This window comes from Schistocerca cancellata, chromosome 8, assembly GCF_023864275.1.
Source record: "Schistocerca cancellata isolate TAMUIC-IGC-003103 chromosome 8, iqSchCanc2.1, whole genome shotgun sequence".
In the NCBI taxonomy this organism is placed as follows: domain Eukaryota; kingdom Metazoa; phylum Arthropoda; class Insecta; order Orthoptera; family Acrididae; genus Schistocerca; species Schistocerca cancellata.
The window spans coordinates 192,151,080-192,173,627 of record NC_064633.1 but is presented as its reverse complement, the minus strand read 5'-3'; the positions used below and the strand labels follow the sequence as shown (position 1 = coordinate 192,173,627).

Sequence of the window (22,548 nt, the reverse complement as noted above, 5' to 3'; positions counted from 1 at the left end):
TTGCAAACACTAAATCATGGCAAGTAGTATTTGTAAATAATGTATTAGTATGGCTGAGAATCAGACTCAAATTATACGAAAATTTTTGCGTCTGCAATTTCATTGGTTTCTAGGTCAGTGTTAAGAAATTCTGCTGTGGATGTTGTAATGTACTACCCAATTACTGAATATTGCAGTACATAAAATCACACAAATATTACTTAGCTTCAAAATTACTACATTAATCCTCGAATTGATAAATACACTGATGGAAAAAAAAAAATCACAACACCAAAAAGTATTTAATGTAGAATAATGAAACGTCAGAAATACATTTGTGTAGATAACATATTTAAGGGATTAACATTGCAAGACCACAGGTTAATGTAAGTGCGAGTTAAGTCATTGCAAATGTGAAATGCTGGTACATTAATAACTGGTGTGCCAGAATGTCGAATCCAAACAAGCAAATGTGCATTCATTGTGTTGTGCAGGTGCCGGATGTCAGTTTTTGGGATGGCGTTCCATGCCTGTTGCACTTGGTCAGTCAATACAGGGATGGTAAAGCTGTTTGTGGATGACGCAGTAGTTGTCGTACAATGGTGTCGCATATGTGCTCAATTAGAGACAGATCTGATGACTGAGGAGGTCAAGGCAACAAGTCAACACTCTGTAGAGCATGTTGGGTTACAACAACGGTATGTGGTTGAGCGTTATCCTGTTGGAAAACACCTTATGGAATGCTGTTCATGAATGGCAGCACAACAGGTCAAATCACCATATTGACCTACAAATTTGCAGTCAGGATGAATGGGATAACCACAAGAGTGCTCCTGCTGTCATATGAAATCGCATCGCAGACCATAACTCCAGATACAGGTCCAAAGTGTATAGCATGCAGACAGGTTGGTTGCAGGCCCCCAATTGGTCTGCCCTGAACTAGCACATGGTCATCAATGGCGCAGATGCAGAACTAGCAACAGAGCTCCACCTTGCCCTCCAATGTACTCTCCCTTGACACCACTGTAGTTGCAAATAGCGGTGGTTTAGGGTAAGTGGAAAGCATGTTACAGGGTGTCTGGCTCAGAGCTGTCCTTGAAGTAACTGAATTGTAACAGTTCATGGTGCCACTGTAGTTCAGCTGCTGCTCGGATTGCTTCTGCAGATGCTGTATGGAGTGCCTAAGCCATACGCTGAACACAATGGTCTTCCCTCTCGGTAGTGCCACAAGGCCATCTGGAGTCCTGTCTTCTTGCGAATGTACATTCACGTGACCACTGCTGGAGCAACATATACAGTGGCTTTGTTCCTGCCAAATCTTCCTGTAGTATCACAGAAGAAACATCCAGCTTCTCATAGCCCTATTATACGACATCATTCAAACTCAGTGAGGTGTTGATAATGCTGCATTTGTCACCACAAAGGCGTTCTTGATTAACATCAACTCACCACGTCCAGTGTCAAGGGTAACGGATGCTCATGAGCATTACACTATGCATTTAAAGCAAACCTGATTTGCATCCTCGTAGTAACACTACTAGCACCGCTGGTGTGAAATTTGAGTAGACTTTATCTTTGAGGTGTAGAAAAAGACATACTAACTTTCGTGTACGTCACACAGCTCTTTCTAAGTGGTGCTATTTTTTCTGTCACTGTAGTTAAAACACACTTTTTTCATTTGATGTAGTATATTATTTGCAAGCCATCAATCATGACGAAACCCTGAGACAAAACAAAGACAGACTTCAGCTATTGCCACGTATCAGTTTATAAATTTTCAACAGTTAACACAGAGGTTGGACAAAAATGTGGAACACAACGAGAAATGTGTGCTTTGATATAAATGGAGGTGCTAGCCATGTCTGAAGGATGAGCTGTGTTGTTTGACCATGAACAGCACTGGTACAATGTCCTCCATACCTTGCAAGTGTTAGTCGTGCTCAGAACAGTGTTGTATGCACCATGTTTTCCTATTATGGGCATTTGCACAACTGAGTGGTTTTGGAATCCCATCTACATTACATAGGGGCAAAGAGAATGTGAATGAGGTCAAATTGTTGGTGCTATTATGGTGGGAGCTTCTGTAACCAAGTTAGTCACAGTGTTTAGTGTTTGAAGAGGCACCTCATCAAAAATTTGTACCATATGCAGAGAAAGCAGAAAAACACCATCCACTGACGCAGAGAAAAGTGTGTGTTGAGTGATCATGGTGGGTGATCATAGAAGATGATTATGACAAAAATACAAGAGATTACGACAAAAAGGCATTGCAGGACGAGCTGGGATTCCAAAACCACTTAGTTGTGCAAATGCTCATAATAGGAAAACGTGGTGCTGAAGCCTTTAAACCTAGACTATCGAGCAATGGAAGAATATCATTTGGTTTGATGAGTCTTGTTCACACTATTTCCACCTCTTGGCTGAGTTTACATCTCGAGTGTGAAATGTAGTAGGAGTTCAGTGATGCTTTGGGCAGCCATATCATGGTATTCCGTGGGCTCCATGGTTGCTCTACAAGGTTGCATTACTGCCAAGGATTATGTGACCAGTTTGGCTAATCGTGTCCATCCCACAATACAATGTTCGTCCGCCATCATGATGCTGTGTTCAAAGATGCCAGGGACCCTGTTCACACAGCACACATCATACAGGACTGGGTTTTTGAGGGTGAGGATAAATTGTTGCATTTCCCTTGACCACCACAGCCACCAAATCTCAGTATTAGTGAGTATTTGTGGTCTGCTTTGTGGAGAAGAGTGCATGATCATTGTTACCTGAATTTGCCACAATTTTGCTGGAGGAATGGTATAAGATTGCCCTGAAAACCAGACTTGTATTTATCCATCTCAAGACAACTGGAAGAAGCTGTTTGGGTTTGCAGGTTTCCTACGCCATACTAGGCATGGTTATATATTGATTTTTGGTGTATCCATATTTTTGTCCACCCTTTTACATCTCGTCACTTTGTTATAAAATCAATTGCAATTAATTTTATTATACAGGAACAACTTTTAAAAAAGTTTTTAAGTGATAAGTAATTTAATATTTCCATCAGTAATTAATGACATCATAAGCTTTTGTAAAATTTATTTCTTTAGGACACATAAATTACTGATCATTCTGTGGACCATTTAATTCCTGTTTGAGCCCAATTTATTCTTACTCTTATTTTTTTTACATTGGACCTCTACACTTTGCTATGCTAAATTTTGCATTTGTAATGTGACTTAATGTTCAACCAGACATTATTTTTTTTTACATTCAGTTACATGCAATCTGGACTTTTTAAGAAAATGTAAATTGCACATTTATACACCATTGAACAATGACATATTCATTGCCTGCATGTTTTAACTTACATTATTAACATTCACATTTGCAGAAAGGAATTTTTTTTAAAAAAAGTCATACATCTTCTCATTTGTATCAGAAATGTTTTCATTACCTAATAGCACATTAAAACACCAAACTCCTGGAGGGACAAGCTTTTGATTATGAAAAACCACAAATATCATGTACTATAGTAACACACAGTATTGTACACTACATTAGTGCCTAGCTGAGTCAGCGATATTTCAGTATGTTTGATCGCCCTAACATTCACTTCTTTCACACACCTGTTCAGCATTTATCAAATTCTTGGCACTAAAACCACAACTATTTTTTATGACTTAACACTTTTCCCACAAAGATCCATTAGGTGGTCATTAATCACAGCTTCACTATACTTTGTATTGAGGCAAATTTATTCTTGCTTTCAATTAACCATATGACACTTCGTTTCCACAGTTCCATCAACAATGTAAAGTCCTTGTCAAGATGTGGGAACTGTTTACATGTACTACTGAAGATGAGACTAGAAACCTCAAAAATGATCATGTTACATTAAAACTGCAGACCATTTAATTGCTGTTTGAGCCTAATTTATTTTTACTCTCAACTGTTACATTTCATTTTTGTATCTATTCTGTACAGGACTTCATTTCTTCTCAGTTGTGTTGTGCACATGCATTTGTGTCTTAACAGCCTGCTACCTTTTCAACTTACCATGTGGGTATCCAAAACCCCAAAATGTGGCATAGGTTTTTCTCTATTAATCATATTTTAGTTCCCAGATAAAATTCCATTGTCATGTTAATACATTAAAGGAGAAAGTAATTAGTATTACTTACACCTATTAAGCACTGGAGGTATGCAATTACTTTTGTGACAACAAGCTTTTATTTCTGTTTTGCTCTCCTGATTTTCCTTCTGTTGAATTTTAAATGCCTTAAAATGTTTTATTATTATTTTTTTCTATTTCAACTATTTTCTATACAGATAATAAACCATAAGAAACTAAAATTAAATCTCTTACATATTAGATAACAAAAGTAAACATGAACCAAATGTGCAGAAAATGGTGTCTTTCTGAACCAGAGGTCCTTCATCTGGAAAAATGAGGGAGAATGGTTGGAGGTAACAGGCTTATTGATCGATCCCGAGGCAAAGGAGGCACATCAGACTAGAAATGTTGGGGAAAAGGGGATCTTGCACCACTTTGAAATGTCTTTAGTATGTGACTGGATGTTTGTTTATCGTTTTTTGGTACTTCATCAAATTACCTGTTGTTCAGTCCTGCAGAATCTCCATTACCTATAACCCTTTCACCTCTTAATGTTTAACAATTAAAGAGTACATTTTCTCAGTTCTCTTTTCCTCTTACAGTAGAGGAAAGAACCTCCAATTCCAATTATTAGCATTTTTGTTACATTTTCTTTGATTTGTATGCAGTTTTCCTCCAGTGTTTATATGATTATATTTTTATTTTGGTGATAACTTTCCTTCGTGGAATACTAATAAAACTGTTTTTGATTGTGATAGTCATATAAAGTTTTTGGCTGTTTCCCTAATAACCATTTAGTATCTTTAGTTCCTCCTTCCATGTAGAACATGATCTGAATAAAGAAATTGATCGAATCAATAAGGAGAATGCAAGTATCAGACAAAAGTTGATTGAGTTTGAGAACAGACAAGCTCCATCAGGAAGAGAAGTGTCACCAGATGAAAGAAGTTCATCATCTACAAATGGTGGACCAACACAAAGGATGGCTGCCAAAAGAGATGCCACTAATTTAAGGGCGGATAATGTTTGGTGCACAGAACAGGAGCCACTTCGAAGCACAAAGTCTAATGGGGCAACTGAGTCAGAGTTGGCACAGGTAAGTAATGTTAATATATTTAAAAGAAATTAATTTAGTTGCTAGAGAAGAGTAGCATACCAATGAATTTTCCTTATAGCAGTGGCCATCATTCAAAGTACCTATGTAAGAGATCAAATTTTGGAAGCTGTCAACAAAGACAGGAGGTATTTTCTGTGATTTCTCAAAAGCCTTTGATTGTGTAAACCATCAAATTCTTTTGAAAAAGGCAGATTTTTATGGTTTAGAAGTACTGTCAGTTCATAGCTTCAATAATTTCTAAACAATCAAAAGCTGAATGGCTTGTCTGCAGAACATGTTTCATTTGAGTGGGGCACCTTAAATTGTGTTCCATAAGGCTCTATTTTAGGTCCACTGCTACTTCTTATTCTCATTAATGACATCCCACTTTGTTCTGATACAGTGACTAACTGACAGAAAATAATCTTGAACAAACTGCAAAAAAGTTTTCACTGTCAGCTTAAACATGTTTTCTTCAAACGGTCTCTCACTCAATGCAGATAAAACCAATTATATTAGGTTCCACACACGACAAAGAGACTGACATAAAGTGTTGAGATCAAATGATCCGGGAAGTTGAGGATACAAAATTCCTGGGTGCTTATAAAGACAGCAAAAGCAACTGGTCATCCCACATTCTTCATCTTTTCAAGAGACTTAGCTCAGCAACTTTTGTACTATGGCTCATTGATTTAGTGGCTGAAGCTGATTTCATTAAGGCAGGGTCGGCCAGAAATTCTGCACGCGTGCGCTGCTTCTGCACATCTGCAACTTCCGGGTCACAGCGTGCACGCCACAGCCGTCGGTGTTCATGTAGTGCATGTTTCTACGCACAGGCGTCGCTTTATCCACTTGCTGGGATACTCTGTACCGGCGCATTCTAGTGTTCTTTCCACAGCTTGCAAGCCAACCATGGGAAGGTATTTCGCATATTAAACATTTAAAATACTGTCACAGTCTACTCATTGAGACATTTACTTTTATGTTAACAGTTTAACCCAGTAAGACAAGTAATACAGTTAACAACCGTGGGTTTTTATTAAGGCAGCTTAACTGATGGCACGTAAACACGCGTAATGTTTTTGATCTAGTATTTAAGAAAGAGAGCACTTAATGATTTCCAATGAACCTTAGTCATGATTTCAAATAGCATTAAACCAATGCAAGGTTTCCTATAACTAATTCTCGGTGCCCTCAGTTACAGCCACATAATTTCTGTCTCGCTGACCTCTCGATGATCACCTGTAGCATTATTGCTGTATCTTTCATCAGTTCCGTCTGAAATCTGCGTAATAACCGACAATTAGATGAATGTTATGTTTTATCGAGTTCAACAATCTGTTTAATGATCAATTTTCCTGATAATAATGTAACATTGAGCAGAAAGAGGCAATAATGCACAGTTAGTAAACAATAATTTTTAATTATGAAAGGAATAAATCCAAACACGTTTATCACTGGTCATGCGAAATGATATAGTTAATATCGGGCACAAAAGCATGGCTCATTGACAAACGCAAGCAATTTCGGGAGATTTTCATCACTGATGCTTGATCGAAACGACTGAGAACATAGATCTGTCGTCCTTTGCTTTTTCACAGTACCTGCCATTTCTCAGTACTTCTCTGTTAAGGTTACGGTCACCAGGGGTAAACGAGACTGGGTATGTTGCACTCTTGCTTGTACCACATAAACAGGAAAGAGGAGCCACCGCCGTTCATTTAGGACACATGTCTAATAACAGATCTCGCTGTCGCACATGTGCACACATGTGCAGCACTTCCGCACGTCTGCACACTGTGCAGCGTTTGGCCGGCCCTGCATTAAGGCTTCCTACTCTAGTCACTTTCATTCAGTGATATTGTCTGTGACTGGGAGTTTTCACTCTTTGCCTTTACAAATGTCTGCTTGTGTCTGTGTATATGCGGATGGATGTGTGTGTGTGTGTGTGTGTGTGTGTGTGTGTGTGTGCGTGCGCGCGCTTGATGCTTGATCGAAACGACTGAGAACATAGATCTGTCGTCCTTTGCTTTTTCACAGTACCTGCCATTTCTCAGCACTTCTCTGTTAAGGTTACGGTCATATATATATATATAGTGTGTGTGTGTGTGTGTGTGTGTGTGTGTGTGTGTGTGTGTGTGTGTGTGTGTGTGTGTGTGTGTGTGTGACATGGCAGTCATATAAAGCACGAGAAAGCTATGTGATATCAACACTTTTACCATAACCAGATAATGAATGCCCAGACAATTGGAACGTTCGTATCTCAGGTTGCAAATGTGCTGGGCATTCACAAGATATGGTATAGGTCTATCTTGAGTACCTCAATTCAGAGGAAACATTGGATTCAGCTGTGACCACTGTTGCAAGAGAAACTGCTATGAGAAGCTGTATGGTACATTGGCTGGGGCTGATGTTGACTATCACTCACAATGAAGGAAATAACTCTTAAGTCAGTGTAGGACAATAGCAGTTGGTGAGTGACCATACCAACCAGAAATCACCATCTACTTATCTACTTACTGGGTATGAAAGCAACTACTCCACATTTATACCTTTTCTCATCACAGGGTACCAAAAAAAAAAAAAAAAAACATGGGAACAGAATACTGCCAATTGATACTTTAAGCATAGATAAGGGTCATGTAGACTGATGAATTGTGGTACACATTTCTGCAAGTTGTTGGCAGATAAGAGTGCCTTGAAAAGTGCATAGCCTGCTTGCCAACAGGGCACTGTTCATATATGTGCTGGAGATAGCTTGTGGATAATGTAGAATGAAAGGGGCCCCTTGATGTGTAGCTTAGGTGTATCAGCAGTGAACAATACCAAAACCAGCTGTCTGATCCTGTGCATCCATTTGTATCATAACAGGACCCAGCAGGTAACCTGTACATTTAGCAAGACGATGCACCACACACCATTCTTGAATTGTGTAAGAATGGTTTGGCAAACAATGTTTGGATGGGGTGTTGGGTGGAGCTGCTATTGAGCATACTGGAGACACCATCAGGAGTAACGTTCATATATTGCATTCAGATGTGACCAGTCTCTGTGAATTGTTGGCATTGGTTGAATGGTCATCGATCAGGATGTATCTTGTGATGTGCATGCCACCACCGTGATGCCAAAAGGGAGTATTGTTCATAAAGGTTAAAAAATGCGCTTCGAAGTGGTTTACCATTTAGCCTTCCTGATTGTGACTGTTCTTATTAAAAATTTATTAACATAAGTCATTGTTTACCCCTTAAGTAGGAAATATTTGCACTGCTTTTAGTGTAATGTAAGCATTTATCACACTTGTGTGGTATATGCATATGACCCACGCTCTACCAAGTTCTTATACAATCGGAATCCAGCTATGGATATCAGTTATGCCAGATTGTAACATAAATTTTTATGTACCAGGAAACGTAAGATGACTGGTGAATCTAGGAGATGGCTGGTGAAGATAATAGTGTTCCCTTCCAGACCGAGGACATTTATATTTTTATAATAATAATTGTGCCTGTAGGTTGTGTCAGCAGTCTGTCTATTTTTACAGTTCAGGAAATTAAAGATGCAAATCGTTCATATTTCAGCCAGTTAAATACTGTAGAATATTCTGTTTAGACTATTGAATTTGAAGACCTTAGATAGGGAACCCTCCCTTTGACCATGAACAATGCCATGGTGAGGAGACTTGCATGCAGCTAAACCTTAAGTGCAGTAGTGTCAGTGGGGTATCTGAGGAGAGTCCAGACTAATAAATGCTTTCCGAAGATGGGCAGCAGCCTTTTCAGAAGTTACAGGCACAGTCCGCCGCATGGTTAACTAATGTGGCCCTTTAACATTAGCCAACATGGCCTTGCTATGTTAGTACAGTAATATAGCTGAGAGCAAGGAGAAATAACAGCCATTATATTCCATAAAATTCTGGCATTCTGAAGTTCAGAATGTGGATAACTTAATCAGATAGGTAGAGTAGAGTAACTGAAAAGAGAAGTAAGTGAACCAAAGTGTGAGGTATAGTGGGGATAAAGTTGTTATAACCTTTAATTCACTAATAAATTGCTTGGATATACAAACGTAGAAACAATAGTGGGTTTCATGCTACCAACTCCGTATCTGTCACTCAACTGCCGTGCCGTGACATGCGGCCGGCGCCGTTCATAGCTAGGTGGCGCTCCCACGCTCAGCCGAGCTGCGGAGCGCCTCTATCGCCGTGTTTGCGTACTGACGTAGCGGCACTTTTAAATCTCGTGGCACTGTCATAACACTTTTCCCCCCTCGAAAAAAACAAAGACACTCACTTCCTTGGAGACACGGACAGTGCGGAGACATCCATGGCCTCTTGGGAGACCCCGAGAAGATCCCGCGGAGAAACACGAGAATATGGTCGAAAATGTCCAGGACGGAAGCTTGTGCGTGGAACGTGCCTCCTGGACGAAATGATGGGTGAAAACTCTGGAGCAGCATCCATAGGTGCGTGGACCTGGGGGTGTGCTCCAGCGAGATGGGTCCCGGAGAAGCGTCGCGACTGGGGCCGGCTCCGGCATACTCGGAAGCGGCAGCGACATTGGCTACAGCGACACGCAAGGGAGATCGGCAGCAGCGACAGGACTGGCTTCTCGGGCCGGTGGAGGCGAAAGAAGGGGCGGTGGCACCGGCGTGGCCACCACTCGTGGGCGCATCTGGTCGCAATGGCGAACAACCATGCCGTCGTCCGTACGTATTTCACAAAGCCGGCGGCCGCGAAGAGCCTTGACCACCTCTGGAAACCATTTAGGGCGAGATCCATACCCTCGTGCCCACACGTCGGTGCCCACCGAGTATTTTCCCGCACTAGGGGACACAGTACTAGGCCTGACAGGGTGAAGCAGGTGCAGTAGAGTGCGCGGTTGGCGGCCATGCAAGAGGCTGCGATCACCCAGAGGCGTGAAGCGATAAGAACTCAGAAATTGCAACAGAGCGTCATCGGTAGAAAAATCAGTAAGAAATTTTTTCATCTGACTTTTGAAAGTGCGGACAAGGCGCTCGACCTCCCCATTCGATTGGGGATGGAAGGGCGGTGCTGTAACATGATGAATCCCTTGTCCAGTACAATAATCACGGAAGGCCTGCGAAGAGAACTGAGGGCCGTTGTCCGTGACAATCGTGGATGGAAGACCTTCTAGCGCAAAGATTTTGGACAAAGCCAGCGTCGTCGCCGCAGTGGTGGGCGACGGACATCGAACCACAAACGGAAACTTCGAGAAGGCGTCAATCAACAGTAGCCAATAAGTGCCGAGGAAAGGGCCGGCAAAGTCAGCGTGCACCCGTTCCCATGGCTGCGCCGGATCAGGCCATGGAGAGGGCATTGTACGGGGTGCAGCCAGTTGTTGAGCACACTGACCACACGCAGCGACCATGTGGGAGATGTCCGAATCAATACCGGGCCAATAAACATGCCTGCGGGCCAGGGACTTAGTCCGAGAAATCCCCCAATGGCCCTCATGCAATAGTTTGAGAACATCTTTGCGAAGAGAAGCTGGCACCACGACCCGTGGAGATGCGCCATCCGTGGCCAGAAGAACAACACCCTCACGAACAGACAGACGAAGGCGCAAGGCATGGTAGTTGCGAAGGGGATCCGATGCCCGGCCCTTGGTCCTGTCTGGCCAACCCCGTTCAACAAAACCGATCACCTGACGCAGGACCGGGTCCCGTGCAGTAGCCGTAAGCGGAAAACCCTCGACTGCACGACGTTCTTCCTCATCAATGTGGAAACAGAGTAGTTCATCTCGATCGAAAACCGGATCAGGGCCCATCGGCAAACGCGAAAATGCGTCAGCGTTGGCGTGCTGGGCCGTGGGGCGATAGTGAATCTCATAGTGAAAACGAGACAAGTATAAGGCCCAACGTTGCAGGTGGTGAGCTGCCTTATCCGGAAGCGATGCCGAGGGGCTGAACAGAGAGATCAGCGGCTTGTGGTCGGTGATGAGGTGAAACTTAGAACCATACAAAAAAACGCTGAACTTTTTTAGAGCATAAATGATAGCAAGCGCCTCCTTTTCGATTTGAGAGTAACGCCGTTGGGCATCGTTGAGGGTCTTGGAAGCATAGATGATGGGTCATTCCGACCCATCCTCATACCGACGGGCGAGAACAGCCCCTAGGCCATACTGTGACGCGTCAGTTGCCAGAACCAAGTGCTGACCCGGACGGAATGTGGCAAGACAAGGCGCCGACTGCAAATGAGCCTTCAGGCGGACAAAAGCCTGCTCACACTCGTTGGACCAACAGAAAGGGACGTTTTTGCGTAACATCTGATGCAGAGGATGCGCCACCGCCGCAGCAGACGGAATGAATTTGTGGTAATAAGCAATCTTGCGTAGAAACGCCTGAAGTTCTTTGACCGTAGACGGCCGGGGGAGAGCGGTAATGGCCGCAATGTACTGACCTAGAGGACGTATACCTTCACGGGACAAGTGGAAACCGAGATACACAATGGAGGGTTGGAAGAACTGTGACTTGTCCAGATTGCACTTCAACCCAGCCGAATGCAGAACCCGAAATAATGAACGCAAATTGCGAAGGTGCTCCTCAGTGGAGGCCCCCGTGACAACAATGTCATCCAGGTAGTTGATGCAGCCAGGAACGGAAACCGTGAGCTGTTCCAAAAACCACTGAAAAATGGCCGGCGCACTAGCGACACCAAATGTTAACCCCTGGTACTGATACAACCCACAAGGAGTGTTGATGACGAGAAATTCCTTGGAAGACGTATCCAACGGCAACTGATGGTACGCCTGCGATAAGTCAAGTTTGGAAAAGAACTGGCCCCCAGCGAGCTTGGTAAATAACTCCTCGGGACGGGGAAGAGGATAAGTGTCAATGAGGCTCTGAGCGTTGACAATGGCTTTAAAATCGCCACACAATCGCAGACTCCCGTTTGGTTTAGAAACCACCACGATTGGCGATGCCCATTCGCTGGAGGTAACAGGAAGGAGAATCCCTGAAGCTGTTAACCTGTCTATCTCAGCCTTGACAGGTGTACGCAACTCCATCGGAATAGGGCGTGCCCGGAAAAACTTAGGGCGAGCTGTAGGTTTAAGAGTAATGTGGGCTTCAAAAACCTTGGCACGACCCAGACCAGCAGAGAACATGGACGAGAATACAGAACACAATCCATCCAGCTGTTGATACGGAATATCCTCAGATATGAGGTGCACATCATCATCAGTGGAGAACCCGAACAACTGGAAAGCATCATAACTGAACAGATTTTCAGTGCCTGCATGATCCACCACATAAAACATGAGGGGCCGAACAACTGACTTGTAGGCAGTGGAAGCATCAAACTGGCCAACGATAGGAATTTTCTGTTTATTATAAGTTCTCAGATTTCGCTTAACTGGAGACAAGGGAGGGGAGCCCAACTCCAAATACGTGCGAGAATTAATGAGAGTTACTGCAGAGCCAGTGTCCACTTGCATGCGAATGTCTTTATCCAGAACACGAACAGTAACAAACAACTTATTTGTTTGAGAAAGCACACAGTTAACATCCATGTCCGATACCTCGTCCTCGTTGACGGGATCTTTAGGGGACTGACACACAGAAGCAATGTGGCCTTTTTTCCTACATGAATTACATGTGGCCCAACGTTTTGGACACGCGGCCCTGTCATGCTGTATGAAACAATGTGGACAAGAAGGAAGGGCGGAACGAACCTGTTTCTGTAGTTGCTGTTTTCGCTGCGAGCGTTGCGACCCAACGCAATGTTGTTTACGTGAGTGAACCGCCGCCACATCTTCGTTCTCCTGTGAAACAGGCAAATTGTCCATGTCGAAAGTTGACTGTACAGCGCCTGCATCACACCATGCGTCTATTTGCGCTCCAGCAGCGTGAGACACTTCAAAGGATTGAGCGATGCTTAGAACTTCCGACAACGACGGGTTTGGCAGTTGTAGGGCACGTTGCCGAACTTCATCAGGAGCAAGCTGTAGAATAGCATCCCTAACCATTGAATCAGCATAAGACTCATGATGAGTGTCCGTGACAAGCTGACATTTCCTTTTCAGACCGTGTAGTTCCGCCGCCCAAGCCCGGTAAGATTGATGGGGCTGTTTACGACACCGGTAGAACGCCATGCGGGCAGCAACGACGTGGGTGTTTTTTCGGTAATAGTTAGACAATTAGTGACACATTCCTTGGAAGGACAGAGCGGCAGGTTCCCGCAGAGGGGCTAACTGAGATAGCAGCTGATAGATCCGTGGGGAAATCCAAGATAGAAATAACAACTTACACATCGGAGCATCGACAACGCCAAAAGCCAAGAAGTGTTGCCGCAAACGCTTCTCATAATCCTCCCAGTATTCAGCGGCCTCGTCGTAAGGAGGGAACGGAGGCGGAGAAGAGGACGACAGACAATGAGTAAGCGACGTCGACAACGCCTGAATAGCAGCCGTCAGCTGTGTTTGTTGTTCAGTGAGCGCTTGCAGGAGCTGTTCCATGTCTGCCCAGACACGAACGCACAATACTCCAACGCTGGAAAAAAAATATCCGACCTCGTCGCCAAAAAGTGTTATAACCTTTAATTCACTAATAAATTGCGTGGATATACAAACGTAGAAACAATAGTGGGTTTCATGCTACCAACTCCGTATCTGTCTCTCAACTGCCGTGCCGTGACATGCGGCCGGCGCCATTCATAGCTAGGTGGCGCTCCCGCGCTCAGCCGAGCTGCGGAGCGCCTCTATCGCCGTGTTTGCGCACTGACGTAGCGGCACTTTTAAATCTCGTGGCACTGTCACAACAAAAGTCTCATTTACACTGGAGCAAATGGAAGTTAACGAAAGTGAATGAGTATTCGCAGACAGTTCGCCAATGTTCACTACTGTTGGCTTGTATCTTTGAACAAGCATTTATGTGGGAGGGAACAGAAAAGAATAATCAGCACACAGAGTGAAACACTACATAGTTAGAAACACAATGCAAAACTTTAATATATTCAGAGAGGATTGTTTTGCATGGTGAGCGCACTGTTTTTGATGAAATATACAAATTGGCACAGGAATAGACTAATTCGTTGTCTGGATTTGTTTCTAAGTGGGAAACAAGTTGTTGTAGCACAGTCAGTACTGAATTGCAACTCCAGCTTTCCTTTAGCTTTATTGTCAGACTTTGCACATGGAGGGAGCCGACAAAAACAAAGGAATGCCAAAAATGCAGTACATTACCATGCCTAATACGGTGCAGGAGAACTATTGGCATTCTAAACAATTTATAGTTGTTTCAGAATGGATAACTGTAGGTTCTGCATGGTTTTCAAGGGAATCTTAAGTCATTCTTCCTGAAAAATAGTGGCAAGTCCAGGTAACAATTATGGAAGGGGTAGCGATTGTACACCATGCTCTCCAAAGTTGACCACAAAGGCTAAATAGTATGTCAGGTGAGTGGTGCCCAAGGGAGATGTGACAATTTATCCTCATGCATACAAAGCCAGTCCTAGATGATGCAAGCTCTGTGAACAGGTCACCTGTCATCTTGGAATACAGTACCACCATTGGAGAACAAGTGTTGTAAAATGGGATGGACCCGGTCAGCCAAACTGATCACATAATCCTTGGCAGTAATGCGACCTTGCAGAGTAACTGTTGGACTCATGGAATACCACAATATGGCTGCCCAAGTCATCACTGACCTCCCACCATGTTTCACTTTTGTGATGTACTGTTGGCCAGAAGTTGGAAACAGTGTGAAACAAGACTCTTCCAACCAAATGACTTCCTTCCATTGCGGCATAACCCAGATTTTGTGGCTTTGAAACCATGTTTTCCCGTTATGGGCATTTGCATCACTGATGAAGGATTCTGGAATTCCAGCTCACCCTGCAGTTCCCTGCTTAGGAAGTTTCCTTCATGTTGTTTTGGTGCGGACAGAGTTCGTGAGCGCAACATGCAGTTCTGCAGTGACTTCTGCGGCTTTGTTCTCTTCCTTTTCTCCACAACCCTCTTGAAGGCTGTGCATCACTATCACTCAGCACACACTTTCATATATGGTGTGACTTAGCGGTTGATGTTTTGCCGCTTTCCCTGTATGTGGTATAAATCTTTGATACTGTGGCTCTTGAAGCACCAAAAACTTTGGGTCCCTTGGTCATGGAAGCATCCACTGTATGAGCACCAACAATTTCCCACATTTGAATTCACTTACCTTGAACCAAATGTACTCACAACTACACAAAACAGTGTTCTGACCACAACTTAAACTTGCAATGTGTTGAAGACATTTACAGGTGCCGGTTGTAGTCGTATATAGCAGCGCAGCTTTCAAGCGTGGCCATTATCTCCTTTTATGTTCAGGTATGCATTTCACATCATAGTTCAGTGTTTTTTGTTCAGTCCCTATACAACAGTTGGCACTTTTTCGTGGCTTCTCATTACCATTGAGGAGCAAATTTAATAGCAGAACCCCAATTACTGATGGTAAACATCACCTGAAGAAAAGCTAGCACTTTCTCTTTGGTTGGCAACTGGAGACACTTACAGTAATGCCTGTTTCACATTTCGATAAGCTACTGTATTTCAGATAGTTTCTGATGTGTGCAGTGATATATGCAAACCATATTGAGGGTTTTATTGAAGTTTGTATAGAGAAGATAATATCGATAAAATATGATTAATGAAATCTGAAATATACATACAAACTGTCGCATAGGCTATGTAATAAAATCTGCTGTGTAGTTTGTTAGAGATCAGATACTGTGATTTCAGGAAAATCATTTATCTTTATCATAAAAAATTGCTAACATAAGTGGTACACCGACCATATAATTACAGCTACCACAAATATTTTAAGTTTTAATCAGCATAATAGATACATATTCACACTTCTTTACTTTCAAAGAAATTTTTTATGCTCTCTCCTTTTTAAAAAAATAAAAATACAAGGCGTGTGCTTATTCACTCTGCTTATGTCTGATGCAAGCATGTAATGAATTAATCACCTTTCTCGCATTCCCAGATGGACCTTTGAGTGCTTTGGCAATTTTCTTCCAGTCATATTTCCTTTCATTTAGAATTTTGCAGAAGCACCTATATTATCTGTAGTTTTCTGTTAGTGACATTATGTCCTCTTCAGATGGCTCCATCACTCATGTTGCTCATTTCGATAAGAGAAACAGAAATAGGACAGCAGATCATTGCTTTCTGTATTACCAGCACCAAAGTGGAGAGAACACAAACTTTCTTTGATGCCCCAGTAAAATACTGGCAACCAACAGAACATAAGTGAGCACCAGCAAATGCTCACACTCACCTACCATTTATAACAGAGAGCATTCTTTTTCTGATGACCATTCACTTGTGTTTAGTCTGGTGTAACCTGCCTTTAGTGAAGTGCAGTTGCAGAAAGAACAGGATGTCTGTTCAGATGAGTACGACATATATAAATATAAAATCAAATAGGGATAATGCAGGAATAATTTTACCAATGAACAAGAAAATATAAATGCTTATGAACCACTATGAAGAGCATAATGAAGAGATAACAGCTAAGATAAGCCCAAAGCCTTAGCACCACAGCAGTAAAGGTAGGTCTACTAGTTCTCTTGATAACAGAGAGGTTGAAAAGAATGTTTGGCATGTTAAGTTTGACAAAAACTTAATTTGGATGTGTTACTGGAATTTGGTAGTGGGAAAAGAAAGAAGAAAAAGTAGGTGAAGAACATAATCTGGAGGAAACTAATGAAAGAGAAGGTAACTGATAGAAACTTATCTGGAGCACAGTTTAATCATTGCAAACATTTGGTTTCAGAATTTTGAAGGAAGAATGTATACACGGAAGAAACCTGGAGAGATCACAATGTTTCAGGTAGATTACATAATTGCAAGACAATGATTTTAAAACTACAAAACATTTCTAGGAGGAGATGTGGATGTTGACCATACTTTGTTAGTTCTGAAATACAGAGTGAAGTTGAAGAAATTGAAAAAAGGAGCTAAATGAAAAAAGATTTGGAGAAGTTGAAACAACCAGAGACTATTGAGAGTTTCAAAGGGAGCATTAGGTAGTGATCTACTGATATACGAAGTGAAAACATTCAAAGAAGAATGAATAGCTGTGGGTGATGAAACATTGAAGACAACAGAGGAATAACTAAGCAAAAAGAAAAGCAGAAATCCTTGGGTGATATTAAATTAATTGATGAAAGGAGAAAGTATAAAAACGCAGCAACTGAAGCTAGCAAATATAAAAGAATAAAAATAAACCCCACTAAAAGAATAAACTGAACTGAAAAGAATGGCAAAGCAGGGATGACCAGAAGAGAAATACAAAACTATGCCTCTATAGGGAACTTGGTATAGGAAAAATTAAAGAAACTTTTAAAGAAGAGAAAATTTTGGATGGCAAGCTATTACTAAGCAAAGAAGGGAAGGCCAAAAGATGGAAGCAATGTATAAATAAAATAAACTTGATAACAACATTATGGGGAGAGAAGAGGAAGCAGATGAAGATGCACTGTGTGATACATTATTGTGGAATGAATTTGGTGCAATGCTGAAAGACGTGTAAAGGCTTGTGGAATAGATGTAATTTCTTCAGGATTATTGAGGTCCTTAGGAGAACCAACATTACAAAACTGTTTCATCTGATATTCAGGATATGAGAGACAGATGAAATCTCAAACATCAAGATCAAAGTGAGAATCCGAATACAAAAAACCCAGGAACAGACAGGTGTGTTTCCAAATTGTCAGTTGAATAAGGAGTAGTTGCAAAATACTATAAAAATAATCTACAGAAGAATACAATGAATCGTAGCAGTTTACATAGAGAGAGGAGGATGGGTGAGATGAGGTTGGGCTGTGGAGGAATGTAGGAACACCAGAGACAATACCAACTTTACAAAAAATATTAGAATATGACAATGAAAACAATCAATTTTTCACAAAATAATTTAATTGAATAAATAAAAAATCTACTCACCAAGCGGTGGCGGAACACACACATAAAAGGAGGTTGTAATTGGGCCAGCTTTTGGAGCCAGTGGCTCCTTATTAAGGCAGAAGGATTAAAGGAGAAGGAAGAGGGGTGAAGGGAAAGGACTGGAGAAGTCTAGGAAAAGGGGTAGATTTCGGGAAAGTCACCTAGAACCTCAGGGTGGGGGAGACTTCACATGTGGGATGAGAAGGAAAGACTGATTGTTGGGGATTGTATCAGACAAGATTTGAAAACCTGAGAACTTAAAGGTGGAAGACAGGGTAATATGCAAGACAGAAATTACTGCTTAATCATCACACATGAGTTAATAAGAATGAAAAGCTAAGAGCATCATTGTATGTAACAGAGGTGGGAGGGGGGCAGTGGAAAATAGGCAGGTAAGACAATGAAAGGTGCAGGAAACTAAAACAGAGTGAAGAAAAGAGTAGTTACTGTGAAGAAATGTTGGGGCAGAAGAAATTAATGTAAATGGGTGGGTGGCAAGAATCAAGGACATGATGTAGCGCTAGTTCCCACCTGCGGATTCCTGAGAAACTGGTGTCTTGGGGGAAGAATCCAGATGGTGCACATGGTGAAACAGGTGCTGAGGTCACGAATGCCATGTTGGAGAGCATGCTCTGCAACAGGATATTGCATGTTGCCAGTATCCACCCTCTGTCTATGCTCATTCGTCGTAACTGATAATTTGATGGTAGTCATGCTGATGTAAAAGACTGAATAGTGTTTACATAACAGCTGGTATACGACATGTCATTTCACAGGTGGATCTCCCTTTGATAGTATATGTTTTACCAGTTACAGGGCTGCTATAGGTGATGGTAGGAGGTTTCATAGGGCAAGTCTTACAATGGGGATGGTCACAGGGCTAGGAGCCATAGGGTAGGGAGACAGGTTCAGAAGGAGCATAGAGCCTGACAAGAATAAATCTGAGATGGGAGGGTGACAAAAAGCTATTCCAGGTGTGATGGGCAAAATTTCAAACAGAATGGATCTCATTTCAGGGCATGATTTTAGGAAGTCATGGCCCTGTCGAAGTAGCTCATTAATACATTCCAGACCAGGTGGCCCACGAAACCTGCTTTTGATCTAGGCTGGTGGGGTAATTGTGTGCAGTGAAGGCTGAGGTGAGAATGGTGGTATATTGCTGTAAAGAGTCTGCATCCAAACAAATATGTTTGCCTCAGATGCCATGGTTGTATGGGAGGGAATGTTCAACGTGGGAAGGATGGTAACTGTCAAAATGTGTACTGCTATTTGTTAGTAGGTTTAATGTGGATGGAAGTGTGTAGCTGGTGTTCAGTGAGGACAAGATCAACATCAAGGAAAGTGGCATGGGATTCGGAATAGGACCATGTGTAACTTAATTGTGAGAAGGTATTCAGAGATTCCAGGAATTTTAACAGTTCAGCCTCACCATGAGTGAGAAGGTAGAATGAGAAAATGTAATCCCACATTTCTTGTATTAATAGCTTTAGAAAGTTTTTACAGTTGACTTGAATGCATTATTTGAAATTCTAAATTTATCAGGGAAAAAATATGGGAAGTGAAAGATTAATTAACTTCAACTTGTACAGAAAACAAACTGCAGTTTTTAAGAGTCATAGGACATGAAAGGGACTTTATAATTGAGCCTATCCTCAATGTTATTTTACCTGTACATGGAGCAAATAGTGAAGGAAACCAAGGGTAAGCTACTGAAAGGAATTGAAGTTTTCAGAGAAGAAAAAATTCTGTGGTGTTCTGATGGCATAGAAATTCTTACACCAAGAGACTTAAGAGATCAGTTGAACAGCACATTAATGTCTTGCAAATAAGTTATAAGATGACATCAACGAAAGCAAAAGAAGGGGAACAGAATGTAGTTGAATTAATTCTGGCGATGTGTGGGGAATGCTTCTAAAAGTAATACATGGGTTTGCTGTTTGAACTGCAATATAATTGATAATGACTTAAAGCAGAGAAGATATAAAACACAAACTGGGAATAGCAAGAAAATTTCTGTTGAAAAAGAAAAAAAAATGTAACATCAAATATAAATTTAATTTTGAGGGAGTCACCTTTGGAAGACTATCTGTAGTGCAGCATTCTGCGGAAGAGAACTGTGGACAACACACAGTATTGCAAAGAAGGTAATAGAGCTTTTCCAGGTACATGTTACAGTAGAGTGCTGAATTTTAGATGCATGTATTGGATAACTAAAGCAGAGATGCTCCATTGAACTGTGGAGAAACGAACTTTATGAATCAACTACATGAAAATAAGGGATGAGTTATTAAGACACTTGCCATGGCATCAAGGAACAGTTAATTTGGTAATGGAGGAATCTGTGAAAGATAAAAAGTATATAAGAAAACCAAAGCTTGAATTCAGTAAGCTGCTTCAAGTGAATGTTGGAAGAAGTATTTATGCAATGATAAAGAGACTTGTACAGTTTGGACTAACATGGATAGTTGCATCAAACCTGCTGTCAGACTGAAGACAACAAAAACTACAAAGCAACCACAGGAAATTCAATAAAGGAAATATGAATTCTGTGACTGGGGGCTAAACAGTATTGACTACTTTTGTTAAGAAAGGATATGCATATGGCACAGAAAACACGATATCCCCTATCATATTAGAAATTATACTTTGCAAGCAGACAGTGTGTACTCTTCTGTACGTACTCATTCTCAGTGTCTAGTCATTACATTTACTTTGTGTTTAATGTAACACACTATTTTCATTTGACATAATTGAAAGATGAAATAGTTGATACATGCTGGTTTTATGATAGTTATACATTCACATGTTATAGGTTCGGTAATAAAAAATGCCAAACAGTATTAGTACCTGGGATAATAGCAATTTGTCAGGTTTCTCCGTAATTGGTGTAATATTCTGGGAATGTAACCTGACAATGTAATAATTAAAAAAAATCTTAGTGGAATTTGAAATCCACAGTGCATTAAGGAACACATGTGCAATGTAAAAATCTTTTAACAAGACAAATTGTAATATGCATGAGAGGAAGTCACTGTTCACTGCAGGAAAGGAGTACAGAAGAGGAGATAAACTCAGAAAATAATACAAGAGGAAGACACAATACAAAGTGGGAGGAGGAGAGAGAAAAAAAGAGATATATGATTGAGATAGAACAAGAGGGAGCAAGAGGGGGGGGGGGGGGAGAAGAGTGGGATGGAGAGGGGGGGAGAGAGGGAGAGAGATGGAGAGGAGGGGGAGAGAGGGAGAGGGAGAGAGAGAGAGAGAGAATTATTTTATACAAATATCAAGCCCAAATGGAATATTTGGTCTGTATTGTTTAGGCTTAGGTCCCCATTTCCACCTCTGAAACATAGGCAATTGTGTGCGCTTGAATCAAATTTGACAGATGCTGCTTTAGTACCTAATAATATCTCCTAATAAGAACAATATGATGGGTTCTTCAACTAGGAAGCCTTCAGTCCAGAACCTGACAGAAATTGTTTGTAAATCATTGCAAGTTTCTGCATGATTTTAATAATGGAGTGTTCTTGCTAAAAACTGAAATGTACAGTTTTTTTTCACTTTTTTACCATATCATAAAAAGGCCTTGCAAATGCTAAATGTCTTATCATTCATCATTAGTTTCTAATATTGGTTTTTGAACTTGTTTTAGACTGTTGCAAAGCAAACGGAGGTAATACAAAAACTTCAGTCTGAAAGAGACAGGTATTGCCTAAAAAATGAAGCTCTGCAAGAAAAACTTTCTGATTTACAGAATCAGCTCGAAGTAAGTTAATTCTATTATTTATACATATTGTATTGTATTTTATTAGTGTATACAGGTGGCTTTATTTTCTTTATTGGTGTTATTTAATACATTTTGTGCACATTTTACTTTCACTTTCCTTCCATATCTTAAAAAGGGCTTGCAAATGCTATATATCTTCTTATTCATTGTGTTAGCTTCTAACACTGGCTTTCAAACTTGATTTAGACTGTTGCAAAACAAAAGGACTTAATACAAAAACTTCAGTCTGAAAGAGACAGATACTGCCTAAAAAATGAAGCTCTGCAAGAAAAACTTTCTGATTTGCAGAATCAACTTGAAGTAAGTTAATTCTATTATTTATACATATTGTATTGTATTTTATTAGTGTATACAGGTGGATTTATTTTTTTCATACACATTTTTCAGGATAAATGTATGGAAAACGGTGTTCTTGAGCAACTCCAGACAGAAAAAGATTACTATAAGAGAGAATATGAGAAACTAAGGGAAAAACAAAGTAATGCTGATGCTGAAACTGCAAGTGTAAGTTTTGACCAAAATATTTGATTTTCTTAATTTTCATGTTTGCCTACATTTATATTTCTTCTTGTGAAAGTGTGATAGTTTATGGTAGTAATTTTTCTACTGTTAATTTGAAAGTTATAGATAG

The 22,548-nt window shown here is 41.1% G+C and overlaps 1 protein-coding gene across 1 annotated transcript in view; it reads left to right on the top strand.

Annotated features, from left to right (window-relative positions):
* Positions 1–22,548, top strand: part of LOC126094905 (centrosomal protein of 135 kDa) — a 402,349-nt gene that overhangs the window by 100,305 nt on the left and 279,496 nt on the right. Inside the window, exons 8-11 of the mRNA XM_049909544.1 lie at positions 4,909–5,180; positions 21,783–21,896; positions 22,104–22,217; positions 22,305–22,421. Coding sequence (XP_049765501.1) covers positions 4,909–5,180; positions 21,783–21,896; positions 22,104–22,217; positions 22,305–22,421 — 617 coding nt within the window. The remainder of the gene's footprint in view (positions 1–4,908; positions 5,181–21,782; positions 21,897–22,103; positions 22,218–22,304; positions 22,422–22,548) is intronic.